General features: G+C 44.2%; 1 protein-coding gene across 5 annotated transcripts in view; it reads left to right on the forward strand.

The window, feature by feature from the left end:
- Positions 1-19,633, forward strand: part of HYDIN (HYDIN axonemal central pair apparatus protein) — a 379,729-nt gene that overhangs the window by 218,520 nt on the left and 141,576 nt on the right. For all 5 annotated transcript variants that reach the window (XM_032326077.1, XM_032326076.1, XM_032326075.1 and 2 more), the window contains 4 exons: positions 2,141-2,414; positions 4,194-4,337; positions 9,941-10,084; positions 15,049-15,362. In XM_032326077.1, coding sequence (XP_032181968.1) covers positions 2,141-2,414; positions 4,194-4,337; positions 9,941-10,084; positions 15,049-15,362 — 876 coding nt within the window. The remainder of the gene's footprint in view (positions 1-2,140; positions 2,415-4,193; positions 4,338-9,940; positions 10,085-15,048; positions 15,363-19,633) is intronic.

The following is a 19,633-nucleotide window of genomic DNA, read 5'->3' on the forward strand; positions in this document are numbered from 1 at the left end:
ATTTCCCTAAAGCCTGGACTTAACCATGAAGTCAAGCTACTGTAGTAAACACGCTCTATGGACACATAATTAGATAGAAATGGTTATATCTGACAGCTGGCAAATACTCATTATTTATCTGATGCTTCAACTTACTTATTAGATATGATGCTATTTGTAATGAGAAACAGAGGGGATGAAGTCTCAAAGCCTGATAAAATTTTAAAAATAAAAAAGTCCTCCATTCTGAGATGAGTTTTCTCCCTGGGGGGAAAAAAACTTAAGTAAGCTTATAAATCAGTTATTTTATTTTATTTTTATTTTTCTAGGATTTTTTTGAATGATTAATTTTTTTTATTTATTTTCAGCATAACAGTATTCATTATTTTTGCACCACACCCAGTGCTCCATGCAATCCATGCCCTCTCTAATACCCACCACCTGGTTCCCCCAACCTCCCACCCCCCGCCCCTTCAAACCCCTCAGATTGTTTTTCAGAGTCCATAGTCTCTCATGGTTCACCTCCCCTTCCAATTTCCCCCAACTCCCTTCTCCTCTCTAACTCCCCATGTCCTCCATGCTATTTGTTATGCTCCACAAATAAGTGAAACCATATGATAATTGACTCTCTCTGCTTGACTTATTTCACTCAGCATAATCTCTTCCAGTCCCGTCCATGTTGTTACAAAAGTTGGGTATTCGTCCTTTCTGATGGAGGCATAATACTCCGTAGTGTATATGGACCACATCTTCCTTATCCATTCGTCCGTTGAAGGGCATCTTGGTTCTTTCCACAGTTTGGTGACCGTGGCCATTGCTGCTATAAATATTGGGGTACAGATGGCCCTTCTTTTCACTACATTTGTATCTTTGGGGTAAACACCCAGTAGTACAATGGCAGGGTCATAGGGAAGCTCTGTTTTTAAATTCTTGAGGAATCTCCACATTGTTCTCCAAAGAGGCTTCACCAACTTGCATTCCCACCAATAGTTCCCCTTTCTCCACATCCTCTCCAACACATGTTGTTTCCTGTCTTGCTAATTTTGGCCATTCTAACTGGTGTATGGTGGTATCTCAATGTGGTTTTGATTTGAATCTCCCTGATGGCTAGTGATGATGAACATTTTTTCATGTGTCTGATAGCCATTTGTATGTCTTCATTGGAGAAATGTTTGTTCATAGCTTCTTCCCATTTTTTGATATGATTATCTGTTTTGTATGTGTTGAGTTTGAGATTTTATATATTTATTTGAGAAAGAGAGATAGAGATAGCAACAGAGAACATAAGCAGGAAGGAGAAGGGAGAGGCAGGTTCCGCGCTGAGCAGGGAGCCTGATGTGGGACTTGATCCCAGGACCCTGGGATCATGACCTGAGCTGAAAGCAGATGCTGAGATGAAGGCAGATTAATCAACTGAGCTACCCAAGTGCCCCTAAATCAGTTTTTTAAAAAATACTAAACAAAATCATGTTTGAGCCAAGTTCTTAGAAATCCCAGTGCCTCACAAAGAGCCAATCAAGAGGTTCTTTATAAATATTTATAGTATAGATGAATGAACAAAGAAATGAATTCATGAATGAAATAGCAGCATTTTTAAAGGACTAGTCTAGGAAAAATGACTAATCCAGCTGAGGTTGTGGTCCATCATACAGTTCCCTTGAGCTCTGGCCGGGCTTGCTGGGTATGTGTGGTTTCTCTTCCAAGTGCCCTTCAAGTTGAGCACATCACAAGGTATTTTGCTCAGTCAGTGGAAATTTACTCAACAGGGGTTGAAATATATTTCTCCTCCAGGAGGTATTTTGTCTTCCTTTCACTCCTCAGAATCATTTCTCATAAATTAGGGTGGTTTTCGCACATACTGTGTCTGTGTTCTGTGCCCTGTCCCTGGTGATGGCAACTCAGGGACCAGACCCAGGTGCCGGACTCAAGGCTGTGGACTCCATTATGTTTTAATGGACATAAAAGTGTCCCTGTGTTAAAAGTGTTACTGCGGAGCCTCCTCATAGCCTCATCATGTAGCCTTCCTAAATTAAAAAAAATAATAATGTCCATTTCTTTACTCCCTTTTTAAGTACTTTCAGAGGAGTAAATCCCAAGTGTGGAAAACTGAACAGAACACCCCAAAGCTGAGTGCTCTCAACCCCTGCCTCCTCTTTTCCAGCCTGGACACCTACTATTACCGCTTCAAGTTGACCAACAAAGGGCGTCGGGTCCAACAGTTGTTCTGGATGAATGAAGATTTTCGTCCACAGGGCAAGCTGAGCAAGAAGGGCCTGGCTAAGAAGGGTCTTGCTAAGAGCCAGCCCCAACCTCAGGGCTCCCAGGAGTCCAGGGTGCCCCTGGGCCCCGTGTTTCAGCTCCATCCCGTCAGAATGGAGCTGTACCCCGACCAGACGATCGACGTGATACTCGAAGGCTATTCTGCTACTCCCAGGGTAAGAGGATAGCACATTTAGAAGCTATTTTTCCCCTAAATAAATCTTTGCTCTATTTCTTAGGAGAGTCCCTTGACATTTATCTGAAGAAAGGATGTGGTTGCTCATTTCACACAGCACGGAGTTACCATGGCAGCACCCATTGCTCTCAGGGTTCAGCTCTGCTCAGTTTTCTGTTTGTTTCTACAGCTACCATGAGCCCAACCTTACACTGCCATTTCAAGTAGGTTCTCCTCCCCAGGGTCAGCAGGGACCAGCCAGCAAGTCTTTGGCAGAGGGATAGCCAGCGTTCAGCCAAAGCTAAGCCTCCTCTCAACACTTAGCAATATTAATTTCTCATTTCTTCAAAAAGGATGTTTTTAGAGACACTCTCAGGCAACTCTCCTATCTAGGGATTGGGACATCCTTGGTCCCTTCCCTCTCAACCTGACACAACAGTTTCCTATTTATAACCATCATTATTTTGCTTGTCAATTAAAAAGCTGAGTTATTATCAGCTTTGATGTCCTGCTCATATTTATATCATCACTATTCTGCTTTAAACATTTAAGCAGTTCCAAATCATTGTCTGTTTATTTGTATTCCCTCATAGAAATTGGAAACCATCAAAAAAATAAAAGAAACGTCCTAAATCACACCTGAGCCTCTTCTACCTCACAAATGCGAGCTCTGTGGATACAAAATGATCATGCTTGAGCTCCTGCTGGTGTCACTCAAGTAGGAGGTGATACTGAACTTTTTCCTCACGCAATAGGAAATGGGAGAAACTGGTCTCCCAGCAGACAAGATGGGAAAGCCCGTCCCTTGCCTTAGCTCCTCTAGGGTCACAGACTTTATTTGCTTTACATTCTTTCTTCGCAGAGCATTTTCAGGCAAAACACATCCTCAGTGCAAAAATGAAAAGGTTATTTCCCATTGTGGTGTAAATAATGTGCTCTTTCTTTCTGGTATTCAGGGATTCAGCCAACTTTTACCAAGTACGTACCCCACGACAAACACTGTGCTCGGCACTGAGGCTGCATGATGGCTAGAACGCATCCCCTCATCTCAAGACACTGGCAGTCTGTTGCGGGAGCACATCTACAATGTTGTTCTCGAGAGCTGATCATATTTTTAAAGGCATTAAATCTGAGCAGCTGGGATTCTAAATTCAGTTTAAGATTTACTAAAAGCCTCCCGAATGTTCTTCCCTGTTGTAGTACATAATTGAAAAGAGACTTAAATTCATTAACATCCCAAACCTGAATATTCTTCAGTATAAACTATTCGAGATATCACTTCACTCTAAGCCCTTTGTACTTTATAAAAATCTGGGCCTCTTGGGTCCAAAGAAATATTGGTTTCTATAGCATGATTTTTGAATACTCAAGAATGAAAGGCAACATTTTTCTAGTCGTAGCTCCTGACTAGCTTGAAAAGAAATCTTGTATCTACCATTGAACTTTAAGCCCAGGACGGATTTTACCTGCCTCGTCTGGCACTGTTCTGTATGTCCAGTCCCTAACCATCCTGATACATAATACATGTTAAACTGAATGTAAATAGATTGTGTCCTCAGGAGCAGTCAGAAACCAACACAGGATCCACCCAGGACATAGTGGGCCAGTCATACTTTAATAATAGTGTGACAGAGAGCATCCCTGAAATGTACCGCTCAGAAGAATGTGCTTTTTCCCTGGGGTTTCCAGGCAGGTAGTTGAGAATTAGCTTGCTGATTGTTGAGAAATAAGTTTTCAGAGCAATGGATATTCCAAAAGTGCCGGTGTATCTCCTCTACAGAAAGTCAAAGAAAAGCTGGTGTGCCATGCCATGATCGGGGCACAAAAGGGGAAGAGCTTGGTGATGACTGTGAATATCCTCTGTGAGTTTATAGCGCCGCTTATCCAGCTGTCCACGAAAGAGCTCATATACCGACTGGAGAAGGTCAGTGTGGCTTGCTGCCGGGGGTGGGTCGGGGAGGGGTCAGCATGTTCACATTTTCATTTTGGAAGCTAAATTAATGGGAAGACTGTTGACACCCACACCCAGCCAGTGTCTTTTAAGCTTCAGAGGCCAATACACATTGAATTAAACCTTCTGAATCTAAACCTACTTTCCTCTGAAATGTAAATTGCTATGGAAATTCTACTTCCACCATTCCTGATTTAGAAGACCAAAGTAAGTGAAGGGGTATTCCAGCACACTAAAAATGCATTTTAGTTGATCTTTTTACTCTAACTAGATTAAATAAACATCACAGTATAGAAAGGGTTGGAGTAGAATTATTGATAATTATAATCAGTAAGAATAGGTGCCACTAGCAACCTCTCTGACCTCAGCCATAGTAACTTCTTACTAGACACGTCGCCGGAGGCCAGGGAAACGAAAGGAAACATAAACTGTTGGGACTTCATCAAGAGATAAAGCTTCCGCACAGCAAAGGAAGCAATCACAAAACTAAAAGGCAGCCTGTATTTGCAAATGACATATCTGATAAAGGGTTAGTATCCAAAATCTGTAAGGAACTTATCAAACTCAACCCCCAAAGAACAAGTAATCCAGTTAAGGCATGGGCAGAAGACATGAATAGACACTTCTGCAAAAAAACACACATCCAGATGGCTAACAGACAAAACAAAATATGCCCAACATCACTCAGCATCAGGGAAATACAGATCAAAACCACAATGAAATGCCACCTCACACCCGTAAGAACAGCTCAAACTAACACAAGAAACAACAGGTGTTGGTGAGGGTGACGAGAAGGGGGAACCCTCTTACACTGTTGGTGGGAATGCAAGCTGGTGCAGCCACTCTGGAAAACAGAATGGAGGTTCCTCAAAAATAACACTAGAACTACCCTATGATCCCGCAATTGCACTACCGGGTATTTACCCAAAGGATACAAAAATGCAGATTTGAAAAGGTACACACCCCCCAGTGTTTATAGCAGCATAATCAACAGTAGCTGAACTATTGAGAGAGACCAAATGTCCATCAAATGATGAATGGTTAAAGATGTGATAGATATAGTGGAATATTACTCAGCCATCAAAAAGAATGAAATCTTGCCAGTCATGAAGACACAGATGGAGCTAGAGTGTATTATGTTAAGTGAAGTAAGTCAATCAGAGGTAGACAGATACCATGTGATTTCATAGGTGGAATCTAAGAAACAAAACAGATGAACATATCAGAGGGGGAAAAGAAGAAGAGAGGGAAACAAACCAGAAGAGACTGTTAATGACAGGGAGTAAACTAAGGGTTGCTGGAGGGAGGGGGGTAGGGGATGGGCTGGATGGGTGATGGGCATTAAGGAGGGCATTTCTGAGGAACACTGGGTGTTGTACGTAAGTAATGAACCACTGAATTCTACTCCAGAAATCAATATTGCACTGTATGTTAAATAACTAGAATTTAAATTAAAAAAAAAAAAAAAAAAAAGAATATCCACCACTTAACTGAATGGTATCCAGTGGCGTCAAGCTGTGCTTCTCACATGCACTTTCCCAGCTGTTTCCTCACGACAATCTGTGCTGTAGCTTCTGTTGTTGTTCCCATGGCACGTGTGAGGAAATGGAAATGGAAGTTAAGCTGTTATGCAGATCACCTAACACCGCCTGAGAATTATCAACTTAAACAGATTCACACTCTTTAATTTATGTGGCTATAAACGCCCATGACTTTATATGGCCATTGGGGACATGCAATGAATGGAGGAGGCAGAGGATGGGGAAAGCTGGGAATGGTCGCTGCTTGGTGCAGGGGGTCAGGATGGTGAGGAGGTGGGCGACACATCACAGCAGGATGTCTCCTATTCCTAAGCAGACTTCCATCCTAGAATTATGTAAAATCCAAACCAGAGACGTAGAGAATATCTCTTCCAAGCTGAGGACTGTATTGGTGCTGGAAATGTGGTGAACCAGCCTGACATAGTCAAAGCTAAGAGACTGGTTGAGGTTACAGACTAAACAAATTATTAAAATTATTTATTTAAGATTCAATCTTAAATGTGCCATGGAAAAGAGATAAAAGGCTCTGTGAGAACATGTCTTGGAGACATGGCTTTATTTGTACATGTGATCACAGAGGGCTTCCTTCAGCAAGGGCCTCACGCTGAGACTTGAAGGAGAAATAGAAGTTAGTCTGGTGACGAGGGCAGGGCAGAGAATCACAAGCAGAGGGAACAGCACATACAAAGGGCCTGAGTTAGGAAAGAGGTTGGGAGTATACAGAACTAAAAGGTCACCTTAGAGAATGTGCCCAGAATGACGGGAGGGCCATCTAGAGAAAATGGGCAGAGGCCAGATGGGTTTGGCATGACTGGGAGGCATGTTCTTGACTTTGGGTTTTGTTCTGGGTGGCCATTGGAGGACTATAGGCAGGGAGAGGAGTGACATGGTCAGATGTATTCATTGGAACAGTCATACTGGCTGCCTAATGGAATATTTATCAAGGCCTACCACATACCAGGCACTGTGTTGAGACTAGGGATAGAACAGTGAGAATAGTCCCTCCCAGATGAACCTCACAGCCAACTGGGAAAACTAAGTATTAATTAAGCTGTTGTTCCATAGCATGGAACATATGTAATCAAAGCTAGGTCCTGACGTGGTGTCCTACAGATGGACTGAGTTTGGCAGTGCCTAACTGATTATGGAGCAAGCCACCAGGAATCCTGTTACCTGGAGACTCGCAGGAGAATGTTCAAGACCATTGTTTCTGGTAGTGGATTCCATTATATTAAACATCTCTTGAGCATCCACCGTACATAAAGTGCTCTGCTAGGAGAGGAATAAGGGAGCTTATAATCAAGGAGGGGAGGGCAGGTGTACAAGTTCACTTCAAACCAACAGATAATTTGGGGGCACTTACATCATATGGCAGCAAAGACACAGCAAAACCCTGGCTTAATAGGCTAGTGGGGAAAGTAGACTTTGAAGAAGTAGAATAGGGGTTTCAGTTACAGGATGGTCAACTGTAACAAGCTCTATGAGATATATAAAAATTAATACTACATGAGTTCCTGCTTAGTTATTACATTTTCATTGCTCTATCTTAAAATTTTCCTTTTTAAGTAATCAGGAGAGAAATTTATTGGCAACAGCTGCACCAAATTCAGTGGCATTGCATTTCCTCTAAATTTGGTTATTCAGAGAAAATTCAGCAAATATTTATTGAATATTTTATGCAAGACATTATAGTGTATGTTAAATATGCAGCCTGGTTTCTTATTAGATTTTTTTTTGTGAACCTATAAACACTCATAAAAATGTGTGCATAGTGTTCCTTTCCTTCTTTTTATATCCTTAAGCCTTACGTGTTTTTTTTAATTCTTGTTTAAATCTCTGATATCACTAGAATAAAAGAGCAAATATTTTGAATATGATAGCAACTTATTGAATTAAGAAACAAATTATCATAACTCTGTGTTCGTTTGCTTTTACCCTTCTCTTCTTCCTCCCAAATATCATAACTGTGAACTCTGTTCAACTACTGTGTTTTTCATTATTTCCCACTCACATGTAAGCCATATCAGGGACAATGAAGAAATGCAACTTTATTAACCAGCACGCACAAGAGACCTGTTGGTGTTGGTGTTCCGAGTTAATTATGTAACACCCAATTATCTGTCCTGTCTCTTTTGGGGCTCAAAGCAGTGGGTCTGATTTAGGACATTAGATACCAGGACGTTAGATATCTGGTGATACCAGCCCTGCCTATGGGAAGAATTCTTCTATAACCATTTCCTCAGATTTGATCTACTTTATAACTGTGGTACCACTCATAACCACACAGATAAAGCCACATCTCTGTGGAATTGAAAAGGTCAACTGAAAGTAGCAGCCAGTTTGCTTCATGAAGTCCAGCAGCAAATCCCGTCTCCTGATATGTGGGGAGACAAACAAACAACCCAGAGAGAAGGGGTCATTTTAAAATAGAATGGCTCTGTGTGCATCGACTCCTTGTCATCGCTAACCTCTAAATGGCCTCTTGCCAAAACCAACCAAGTATGGCTTCTTCACGTCATGGCTTCCTGAGGTGACAGCGCTGTCTGAAGGAAGGTCACTGGGTGGTTAGCCTTTGTATGGCCCCAACGTGCTGCTTCATCCCTTCCCCAGACTGTATTATATCATCTGCAAACACAAGGTGAAGCCAGTACCTGTATTAGAGAGAGGGAAACAATGGCTGGCATCTCGTGCCAAGTGCCAGACCGAACCCCTGAAAGAACTCTGGGCGTGCACAGGGGACCAGTGGAGTACAACTAAGGCAGAGGAGGCTTAAGCCAGCTGTTAAGGACTGAATGTTTGTGTCCCCCCGAACCCTCGACCCCAGATTCATAGACTGAACTCCTAATCCTCAGAGTGGTGATGCTGGAGGTGGGGCCTTTGGGAGGTAATGAAGTCGTGAAGACAGAGCCCTCAGGAATGGGATGAGTGCCCTGAAATTCGAGACGAGAGAGATGATCTCCCTCTCAGCCATGTGAGAAGACAGCCGTCTAAGCCAGACACCAGATCTGCTGGCACCTTGATCTTGGACTCTCTAGCCTCCAGAACTCTGAGACATCAATGTCTGTCGCTTAAAGCACCCTGTCTATGACATTCATTATAGCAGCCCAAACTGACAGAGACATCACCGGCCCTGGTTCCCTGAGCCCCTCCGAGCTAGAACCAGGGGACAGGGACCACAGCAGAAGGAAGACTGTGTCAAAAAAAGAAGCAGGGACAGAGTCTGACCAAAATATAGAATCAGAAGGATTTAACTGAAATTGGAACAAGGAGAAAAAGCAAATCAAAACAATGAGGGCTGGTGAAAACAGGCTAGAGTTGTGGGCACGATTGGTGGGAGGCTCTCTTCAGAAGCCGGAGACTGAGCTTGTGGTTACCTCCTGCTGATATTAAAGGATACCCTTTCCACAGCACATGAGAAATAACATGGGCTCCCACATCAGAATGAGAAAAATGTTCAGCTAAAGATCCATTTCTGATGCTTTCTCCAGTTGAAAAACTAAATTTGATGTGTCTAAGAAAGTGAAGAGAAGCTTCTAAATCAACTATCCCAGTCTTACCAGGAAAAATGTACAGGAAATGGTTGTGAACGTTTGTCACTGTAACAATATATTGCAAACATATAAATTTTTGCAACTTGGATATTTTAAGCATAGAAGAAATATTGTAAAAGGAAAATGTTCTGTTCATTATAATGAGGCAGGGTTCTTCTACAAGATATCACTAATTTATTATATTTTGTTTTATGATACTAGAAACCTATAGTAACAGTACTATCGAGAGGCATGGCTTGTATAGGTGTGTTTACCCTGGTAACAAAAGAGTAAGAAATCTAATCCGTGTTTTCTGGCTTACGTAAGTTCATTTATCAATAGTCCACTGTAAATGATTTATTTAAATCCGCCCAAGAGAAAAAGGCAGCGAGCAAGGATGGGTAGGGAATGCTAATTTTACTGTTAACAATGAACATGAGACTTTGGCTGCTAAAGGCTTACTATTTTTGCCATAACTCGCTTTCCTCTTTTTCCTCTTTTGCAGAAACCTAACACTATCCTGGAACCTGATTACCAGCCCTTGGTTATAAAGAACATTTCCACCCTGCCCGTGAATGTGTTACTTTCAACAAGCGGACCCTTCTTTATCTGCGAGACTGATAAATCTCCCCTGCCATTAATTCCTGAGGTAAGTTGACAGAAGGCTGTCCTAACGAGCTCCTGGGAGAGTTGTGTGTGTGACAAAGGCAGAGAACAATGTCAGTATACTACCTAATTTCCGTCTAGACAAAGAGAAAGAATTCAAGAAACAAAGAGGGAAGAATATAGACACTTTTAAATGTCACAAACTCCGATGTCAACCAACTGTTATTAACAGTGCAAGAACTTCGGCTCATTATGATGACCCTTCATTCCTGCCTATTGGAATCTTCAGAAAACAGTGACTTCCCACTGATGACATTAGAGATCTTTGAATTCTACTTTCTCAAATTGGACCAAAGCTCCCTACTCTAGCCAACAGGAAGTAGCTAAAACCAGTCCCTAGACCAGAGAGCCCATCTCCAGATACTAAGAAATCCAAACTGGGCTGAAGGAGAAAGCTGTGAGTTTACCGAGCCCCCGGTCTGAGGCAGGACGCAGTGTTCTGTAAATATCCCTACAGGATCACCGCCGTGCTTCTTTGCTGGACATGAGGACGCCAGTGGAAATGGTCAGGCCATAGGGCAGGTGGCACAGAAGAGCCGTAGGGAAGGAGGGAAAGAGAAACCAGATCCACACACCACTGTGCTCAGCTTCCTAGGCTAGGGAGACAGCTCATGAAGGAGTGACATAAAGGAGGAAGGGAGGCCAGGCAGTGACAGTGCGACCTCAGAAGAAGGAACCTATGACTGAAGATTTGCTGTGAGACTCACTCAGGGAAATGGATCCTGGGGGGAGCAGGGGTACAGAACTGCTTAGGGAGAGGGTTGCCTACGGTACCCAGCTGGTGGCTGTAAACTGCATGACCACACTCCCCTCCCCACCCCCAATTCTTTACTGGGTTACCTTCAAGCCTGAGCTGGGGGAAAAAAAAAAAAAAAACAGCTAAGATCTTTGAACAGAGGAATAAAATACAGAAGAGGCAGAAGAAAAACCTACTGCCAGGGAACCTACACAAGGAGGAGGACCAAAAGTATAAATGTTGTTCTCTACAGTCTCAAAGAAATGATAGATGGTATGACCTATCTTTAAAAAAAAAAAAAAAAAACAACTTAAAGATGAGATACAAGAGTTCTAAGTGGAGACAAAGACTAAACTCAGAGCAAAGGAGAACAAGTGGGATGACAAAATGAAAATTCCGACATGACCAGCTTTCTCAGTCTAGGTGGTAGATCAGACCCACTCTCTTGTCCCTCCTGAAACCTTAAGATAAAAGTAGAAATGATCAGAAGGAAAGAAGCCCAGAACAATAAAATCAAGTGAGAAGAGGATAGAGATAACCAAATAATAAGAGATTTGAACAAATTCTAGAAGAGAGAGTGAGGATGGAATGCGTTGACAAAAAGCCACAAAAACCTGCATTCTAGAAAATTCCCCAGTGAAATCTCAAAGATGTTGGAGTCATTCAGCCTAAATAGCCTGAGATCAGAGGTAAGAAGTGTGAAGCAAGCACTAGAAATAGAGGAATTCCACGGGCACTAGACAGCTGTCCCTCCTGACCCCACACAAAAAATGTGGGCAGCTGGCTCTTATCCTAAGACCTAAAGATAAGTGCTCTTTCCCAGAGAAACTGGTAAAAATGTCAGGGGAAATTTGATGTTTCTAGTGTGAGTTTCACCCCTTCAGCATTATGCCTGGCATCTGGGGTATGTCCACAACTTGATCATCCCGTCTCTGCCCAAGGAAGCTGCTCCATGGACCAGCCCCATAATACGAATTGAGACGTGACAGCCTCTGGATTGTTGGGATGTCAGGTTGGGTCAGGAACTACCGCTTCTTGTAGTAACTCTTAAAGTGCAGTCTGACCTTTCATATTATTTGCATGTATAACTTTAATAAAAGCATATGTACAGTTTAAAAAAATAAAGAGACCCTACAAATCAATAGGAAAAATACCAACAGCCCATTAGGAAAATAGACAAGGGAAATGAACAGAGTTCACCGAAAGAAAAATAAAGCAGTTCTTAAACATGAAGATGTGCTCAACTTTAATTACATTAGATGAAATGAAATTCAAATTACGATGAAACACATTTTTTTTCCTATCAGATTAGCAAAGAGCAAAAATTGGGTAGTTTTCTGTGTTGGGAAGGCTTGTGGAAACAGTGTTGGGAAAGGTATACATCAGGTGATATGGCTACAGCTGTGAAAATTTAAATTTAAAATTTTAAATGCCCATACCCTTTGATCTACTTCTTCTATTGCTAAGAATTTACCCTTCAGCTGAATTTACCCTTCAGCAAGGATATTCATTGAGGCATTGATAATAAGAGCAAAATATTGGGAGCCAAAATCTATCAGTAGGAGATTGGTTAAGTCAATGTTGGCAGAATTTTACGATAGAAGAAAATGCTGCTACAAGGCAACTCCATATGCACTGATGGGTGATCTCCCAGTGAAAAAAGCAAGTGGCGGAACAGGAGTGCACAGTATGCTCTCATGTGTATAAAAAATTTTAAAAATATATTACTGAACATGATTTTCTATTCATACAATATCTCCAACAAAGATAAGACACTTGTGACCTTGGTTACTTCAGGGAAGGGGAACTAGTTGGCTTGAATAAGAGGTTTCGATTTTTTAAAGTAAGTCCATACCTTGTCCTGGGACAGAATGTTATGAAATACTCAACAGGGAGACATATCTTAGTGAAGTTCCTGGTCTTACTGAGACCCAAAGAGTTCTATGGTCTCTAAGCAGAAAAGAAAGGGCCCGTCAAGGGAGAAGTTTAGACTCAGCACAGACTTCTCCATGATAATACTTAATGCCAGATGACAAGGGAGCAATTACTACAGAGTTTTCCAAGAAAGAGCAACCCAGCTACCGTCTTTTGAGCGTAAAGACAACAGGCAGACACTCTCAGAATGCGAGAATCAATGAACACAGCATTCAGACAACTGGGGCCAATGAAATACAACAGGAGAAAGAACACACAATGCAGGAGAAGAACCGAATAAAGCACTCGGCAATGGAAAAGCCTCGAAGGGAAAGACTGGTGGGAAGCACTGAGCCCATTCAGCTGTAGAACTGGGACTACACGACTTTGGTGGTTATGACTTGGGAGCAGAATGTTTGAAAGCTCTACATTTAAAAAGGAACACTACAGCCAATAAAAACTGGGAGATGCAGGGAGCATAAGTGTGTTGATATTTCCTTCCTTTTTACAGGCGGCCTCAGTAAGCTATTATCTAAATTTGAAACTGCTTAATACTTAGCTATCTTCTTGATCACAAAGGGATACTAGTAGTAATCGGCACTCATATACCATACTTGCACTGTGTGCCAGGCACCGCTCTGAACACATTACATAAATATTAACTCATTTTAGCCTCTTAAAAAAAAGTAGGGACTGTTACTACCCCTATTTCACAGATAGAGAAGCTGAGGTCTAGGAAGTCTAGGCAGCTTTCCTCATATTCACAGACCTGGTAACTGGCAGAAGCCAGATTTGGACCCAAGCAGTCTGGCTCCAGAGTCAGAATACTTTTTTTCAGGTGGTTTTTGTTTTTGTTTTTGTTTTTGTTTTTGTTTTTGTTTTTAGGAAAAACCCAAATACTTAAAAAATTAGTCTAATTTCATTTTTTGTAAAAATCATATTTACCCATCCGTTCTGTCTGGACTCATGTTTAAAAAACGTTAACTCTGAGAAATAACATGTGGTGACATTGTAGATGAGTTTCTCCTTTCTCTTCTTTGTGCTTTTACACATAATGCAGCCTTCTGCAGCTGTGTATCGTTTCTACAAAACGACAAAGGGGAGAAAGCCTTTAAGTCGATCTTCGAAGATACGGAAATGGCAGGCATCGTAGTCACTCATGCTGGACGTGGCGGCAGCTGCAGGAATGCGCTGTCGCTGTGCCCTGGCCACCAGCACAGGGGGCCGGCCGTGCTCGCGGATGGGATGAACTGACTGAAGGGTCCCTGGCCTTCCTCTGGTTCTTGAGTCAGGTGGTTGGCTTTAGCCACCGAAGCAATCTAATCCTGTCACACTGAGGTGCTCAGGGAAAGACCTGAACCCTCGAACTCCCAACTCCACAGAGAGGCAAGAGATCTGTAAAACACTCAGTCCTGCCTCCGACTGCCTGGGGGCGCTTTCTGCAAAACCAGGAGGTGCCTTTCCTGCGGATTAACTGTGGGAATTGACCAACTCCTAGGAAAGCCAACTGGTAGCCAGGCTTTGTATGCTAAGGTGTTCCAGTGACCTTGGCGGCAAGGAACACATGAGGATTTGCATCAGAGAGAGAAAAGGATAAACACCGTCCACTAAACAAACTCTGCCAAGCTCCCAAGTGTCATTTTAAGTTGAATGGAAAACAGCAGAAAGTAGCTAACACTGTGCTTAAGAGTTAGAATTGCAGGCAGGAGTAAAGAAATGAAATTGCCTCATCCATCCCTTTCTGGGTCACCTGCTCCCGAGCCCCTCCCCCAGGGCTGTAGAAGGCTTTTTAAACATTTCTTAAGCAGCAGATTTTTCCCACTTGTCTAGGAAGAGCATTTTAAAATCTAACTCGTTTTCAGTTAAGAATATTTTATAATAGTTACTCATTGCAGACTTTCCCTTTTGCAACTCCTCAATCCTTGTCACTCCACAACTATTACCAAAATCCTTTCCTTCAGATGATTCTGGTCCAGATTCTCCTTGCTTTTGTTTCCAACTAATAAAATATGTGTGTGTGCCTTTATGTATATAAAATACCTATAGTTATCGATATAGTATAGATATCTATATAGATTTAGATATACTAGCTATTTAATTATGCATAGGTGTGAACATATAATTAGGGACCAAAGAAGTGTATATGCATTTCATACTAATCTGTGTGTACAGATGTGTGCATCTGTGTTTGTGTATGTGTATGAATACATAGAGATCACTTTGGTTGTCCTGTTTCATGGAGCTTGTTGGAAATGCACAGTACAAAAGTTAGTAATTCCCCATTATCTTGCTTGTAGCCCATTAAACTGGAGATTGATGGAGAAAAAAAGTTGCTGGTCAAATTCGACCCTTCCTACAGAAACGATTTGAACAACTGGGTGGCAGAAGAGATTCTAGCGATCAAATACATAGAGCACCCCCAAGTAGACAGCCTGAACCTGCGGGGAGAAGTGAACTACCCCAACCTCAGCTTTGAGGCCATGGAGCTGGATTTCGGCTGTATCCTGAATGACACCGAGGTCATTCGATACGTGACAATCACCAACTGCAGCCCCTTGCTGGTGAAGTTCCGCTGGTTCTTCCTGGTGGACGACGAGGAAAATCAGATCAGGTACCACGTGCCGGGCAGTCCCTCACAGCCCTTCTCTGCTGGTCATTCTCCTCCCCTGCAGGCTTTGCACTGGGTTTCCTGAATTCCGTGTGCTGGTCTTTCGGGTTTCAGTTCCAACAGCTAATTATTAACAGAAAGAACAAAGGGCCTCAAATCATGGTTCAATCCTAGATTTTCGAACAGGAAGAGCAGATAAAACATCTTTGAAAACACCAATTACCCCCATATTAGCAGCACAATATCCATAAGCCTGCTTTAATTTTGAATCAAGTGGTTGGCTCATTAGAAATTCGCTGCTAAAAAAAATGAAGTCTTGATAGCATTCTCTTAAGCATTTCAAACCCAAAGCATGAAATCAAGGATTACGATACAGGGAATATGTGCTGCACTGAGCTCCACGCTCTACATATTTCAGTGGGTTTCGGTCTACCCCATATATATGCACACGTGTCCATGCAGACATATATATCTGCTCAAGGCAGTGGGAGGTGGTGAGTGCCAAAAGAGGAAAGCCGTCTTCACAATATTTGGATTTCGAAGTGTCTCTCTGTTCAATTAACAGCTAAATCCAAACTTAATTTGGAAAACACTCCTTAAAAGAATATAAACAGCCTGTTTCAGGCCTCAGGAACATTTTCTTGGGAGTCCAAAGCCGCCTCCTTGGATGTTCAGCCGGCTCTGTGTTCGGCACCTGAACGTCCAGTAGCCACTCTGAGTAGGGAAGGCTCATGTTGTTTCCTCGGCTTGTCGGTACTTCCCGTATGCAGCCCTCATCCTGTAGATGACAGCCAGCTTTCCCCTTCCCTTGCTTGTTACCACGGTAACCACTGCTTGCTCTGGATGTCTTCCGAAGACATCTAATAGCATTGAAGCCGGGCCGGGGCCTGAACGGCGGGCCCTGCTCATTAGGTGCCAAGGACTGTTTCGGTTTGGGATGAAATCAGCCAACCTGACCTAATGAGCTTTGAATACCAGATTCTGTGAAGTTATTTTTGATGTAACATAGCGACATGAATTTATTCTATCTGGGAGCAAGGGACATGCTTTGTTTCTTTCTCATTTTTGAGAGGCCATTTCCATAATTAAAATAATGGTGTTTTGAAAATGTGCTTGACCAATACTGGAGATGATATGCTTAATTTTTCATTGGTTTGAATATCTTTTTAACCATTTACCCCTCTGTCTTCGGGATCTTCCTATTTCTCAATATCGAACTTTTGCTTATAATTCATTTGTTCACTCATTCACTCAGGAAACATTTGGTAAGTGACTCTTACACATCAGGCAGTGTGTGAGGTGTGAGGCATATAAAAGTAAGACATTACCCCGGGCCTGAGGCTCTTGGGGAAGCGGAGGGAACATGTGATCACACCAGACTCTGAGGAAGGACAGAGCGGGGATGACAGCCCAGAGGGATCCAAGAAGGCTGTCCTGAGAAGCACATTTCAGTGTCTCCGGCAGAGCCACGAGGAAACACTCTGCCTCACAGGAATAGCATGTTTATGTTGCTGGGGTTCATGGATTCCATTCTGTCACAAGTGACAGGAAACCTGATCCCAAACAAAAACAAAAAGGAAAGGACATTCACTGGCTCCTACAACTCAAAAGTCCAGATTCACTCTGGCTTCTGGCCCAGCTGAAAGCAAGGCTCAAACAGTGTCACCAGACCCAGGCGTCCCACCCCCCAGCTCTGCTCTCTCGTGTGTTAGCCGAGTTCTCAGGCCAGCTCTTCTCCCCTGGCCTGCATGTGTCTGCTAACACTCCTGGGGCTGCATCCTTGCAGGTCTGAGCTCCCAGAAAGAACATTAGGCCTTGTACCAGAAGTCTCTGGAGATTCACTCTGATCGGACCAACTCAGTCCCATTTCCTGTCCCCTCCCAAGTCAGTGGCTCCATGGAGGGCAAAGCACTGATCCGCGCGGGCCTGGGCCACCTGCCCCACACCAAGGGCTGCCGTGGTGACCTCAGAACCGCATGGACTGAATGGGGTAGGAGTGGGGCAGATCTGCGGGCAAAAGCTGACCGTGTTGGAGGGCGAATGCTGGAAGGGCAAGGATGCATCTACCTACAGTGTCCGCAGAGGGCCCGTCAGCGCGGCTGCTGTGCAGACTTCACCGGCGGGGGAGAAGCCAGGGAGAAGTCTGGGCTCTAGATCGACAGTTGTGTGTGAGAGGCCTGGCGTCCAGGATGAGGAGTTCAGACTTTTGAAAGTAGTGGGGAGATTTGTAATCAAGAGGCAAAAAAGTCAGCTTTTTTTTTTTTTTTCTTCAGAAAGAAAACTCCGCCTCATTCAACATAACTCCCCAACCCTCCTTCAGAAACACCTGCCTTCCTTGCTTTGAATAACAGGGCGCTCTCCTGCTTCCCAGCTTCACCCCTCAACCTTCCAGTCCTTCTCACCCAGGAACAGGTGCGCCGTGTGGGGGACGCAGGGCTTCCTTCCAGGCCCCGCTCTTCTTGCGAAGCCGCTTAGCCCCTGCCGCCGAGGCGCCCCCGCCGCCGAGGCGCCCCTGCCTCTCCACCTGGACCCTCTGCTGCGTCCCAAGAGCCTCTCCTTCTTGACGTCTCCTCGTGGGTGTTTCCCGGGTGGCTCGTGTCTTCGCTGGCCCCTCCCTGCCTCTCCTCCGGGGGCCCCCGTCGCCAAGAGCGACAGCGCTGTCCTGAGAGGCATCCAGATTCCTTTCCGTCCCTGACCTCACTCAGCAACCCATCACCAAGTGCTACTAATCTGCCTTCTCAGACCCCATCCTTCCCATTTCCATGGTGATTGTCCTAGTTCGGGTGCCGTCCTCTCTTCCCTAGACTGTGTTGATGCCCCCAGCCGGGCTTCATCACCCCCCAGGTAGCCAAGTGATGAACAGATCATGGCCCGGGTTTTCAGCCTTCAGTGAGCACCCGTGCTTCTTAGGATGAAGTACAGAATACCTGCTGTGCTCGGTTAGTCTCCGCGTGGGCCCTCCCTGTGTTCCTCCCTGGCTTCTCACTTCACTCTGCCCTCCCCATGCCAGCCCCTTTCCCGTCCGGTGCATTCCTGCCTAAGCCCGTGCTCTCTACTCTTCCCATGCCTCTTCCCATGCCCCGCCTCACCAGCCCCTGCTCCCTTGTCAAGTCTCAGCCCCAGGAGGCTTCCATGGAGACCCTTCCCTACTGACCTCTCCTGTCATAGACTCTGGTAGCCCATCTCCTCCGGGACACATCACACTTATAATTATGGCTCAGCGTCCGACGTCCCAGTGGGCCCTTCAAACCCTGGAGGCCAGGGAACTCCTCTGTCCTGTCCCCTCTGGATCCCACAGCCCAGCACAGAGTGGACAGCACAGAGTAGATCCTCAAAGGGTATTTTCTAATCGGTGACTGCTCCTGCCTTGCCGGGTATTTGTGGCGAGGTAGAATCATTTCATCACTGATTAAAGATTCTTTTCTGTTGGCTTCTTGGCATCTGTCAAATGGAAAGGCTCAAGGGATAAATGTCACCTTGATTAGAAAAAAAAAAATGCCACTTGCCTTTTAGACAGGCTTTCCCTGCAGACAGTCTGAAAAACATAAGCCACTCATTGGCTAAAGGTCCCTTTTATCAGGTGTCCCAACACTAACCTTTCTTTTCCAATTAGAATTCTCCTAAGCCTCACCTTTAGTAAGAGAAACAGAAGCTTGGAAGACGATGCCCAGACACTCTCACCATCTCTCCCTGTCACACACATGTGTACACACACGCGTGTGTGCATGGGTATGACTTTGCAGGCAATCCTGACCGGGCCATTTAAAGTGTCTGTCTTGTTTGAGCATTGTTTTTTTCCAAGTTGCCCCTCATGTCACATAAAAGAACAAAGAAAGAAACCACATGGACAGGCATGCTAAGAAAGCGCTGTCTCAGAGGAAAGCCAGGCACTGTCTTAGACTCCTGCTCCTCCCCGTGAGTTCATGAGCATGACGGGGTTCTGGACTCCGGTGGCTGACTGGCCAGGCCATGTGTACACACATGCATCATGAGGAAGCTGGGGTGAAAATTAAGGCATGGGTGTGTCTGTGGTTAAGAGCCAGCAGTAGGAACATGCCCCTTGGGTCTGTCTCTTTGGCAGGACTGCTCAGCTGGTAGAGAACATGCCACTTCATGGCATCTGCGGGAAAGACACACCCAGGGCAGCCCACACACGAAGCAGCCTTTACCCCTTGGAAGCCAGAGAGAGCCACGTGGATGCCGGCTTGGCTGCTGTCTCTGCTCCAGCTCAGGGCCGCAGAGCTGAGGCAGTGCTGAGACTAGAGCACGTGGCC

This window comes from Mustela erminea, chromosome 19 (genome assembly GCF_009829155.1).
Source record: "Mustela erminea isolate mMusErm1 chromosome 19, mMusErm1.Pri, whole genome shotgun sequence".
Lineage (NCBI taxonomy): Eukaryota > Metazoa > Chordata > Mammalia > Carnivora > Mustelidae > Mustela > Mustela erminea.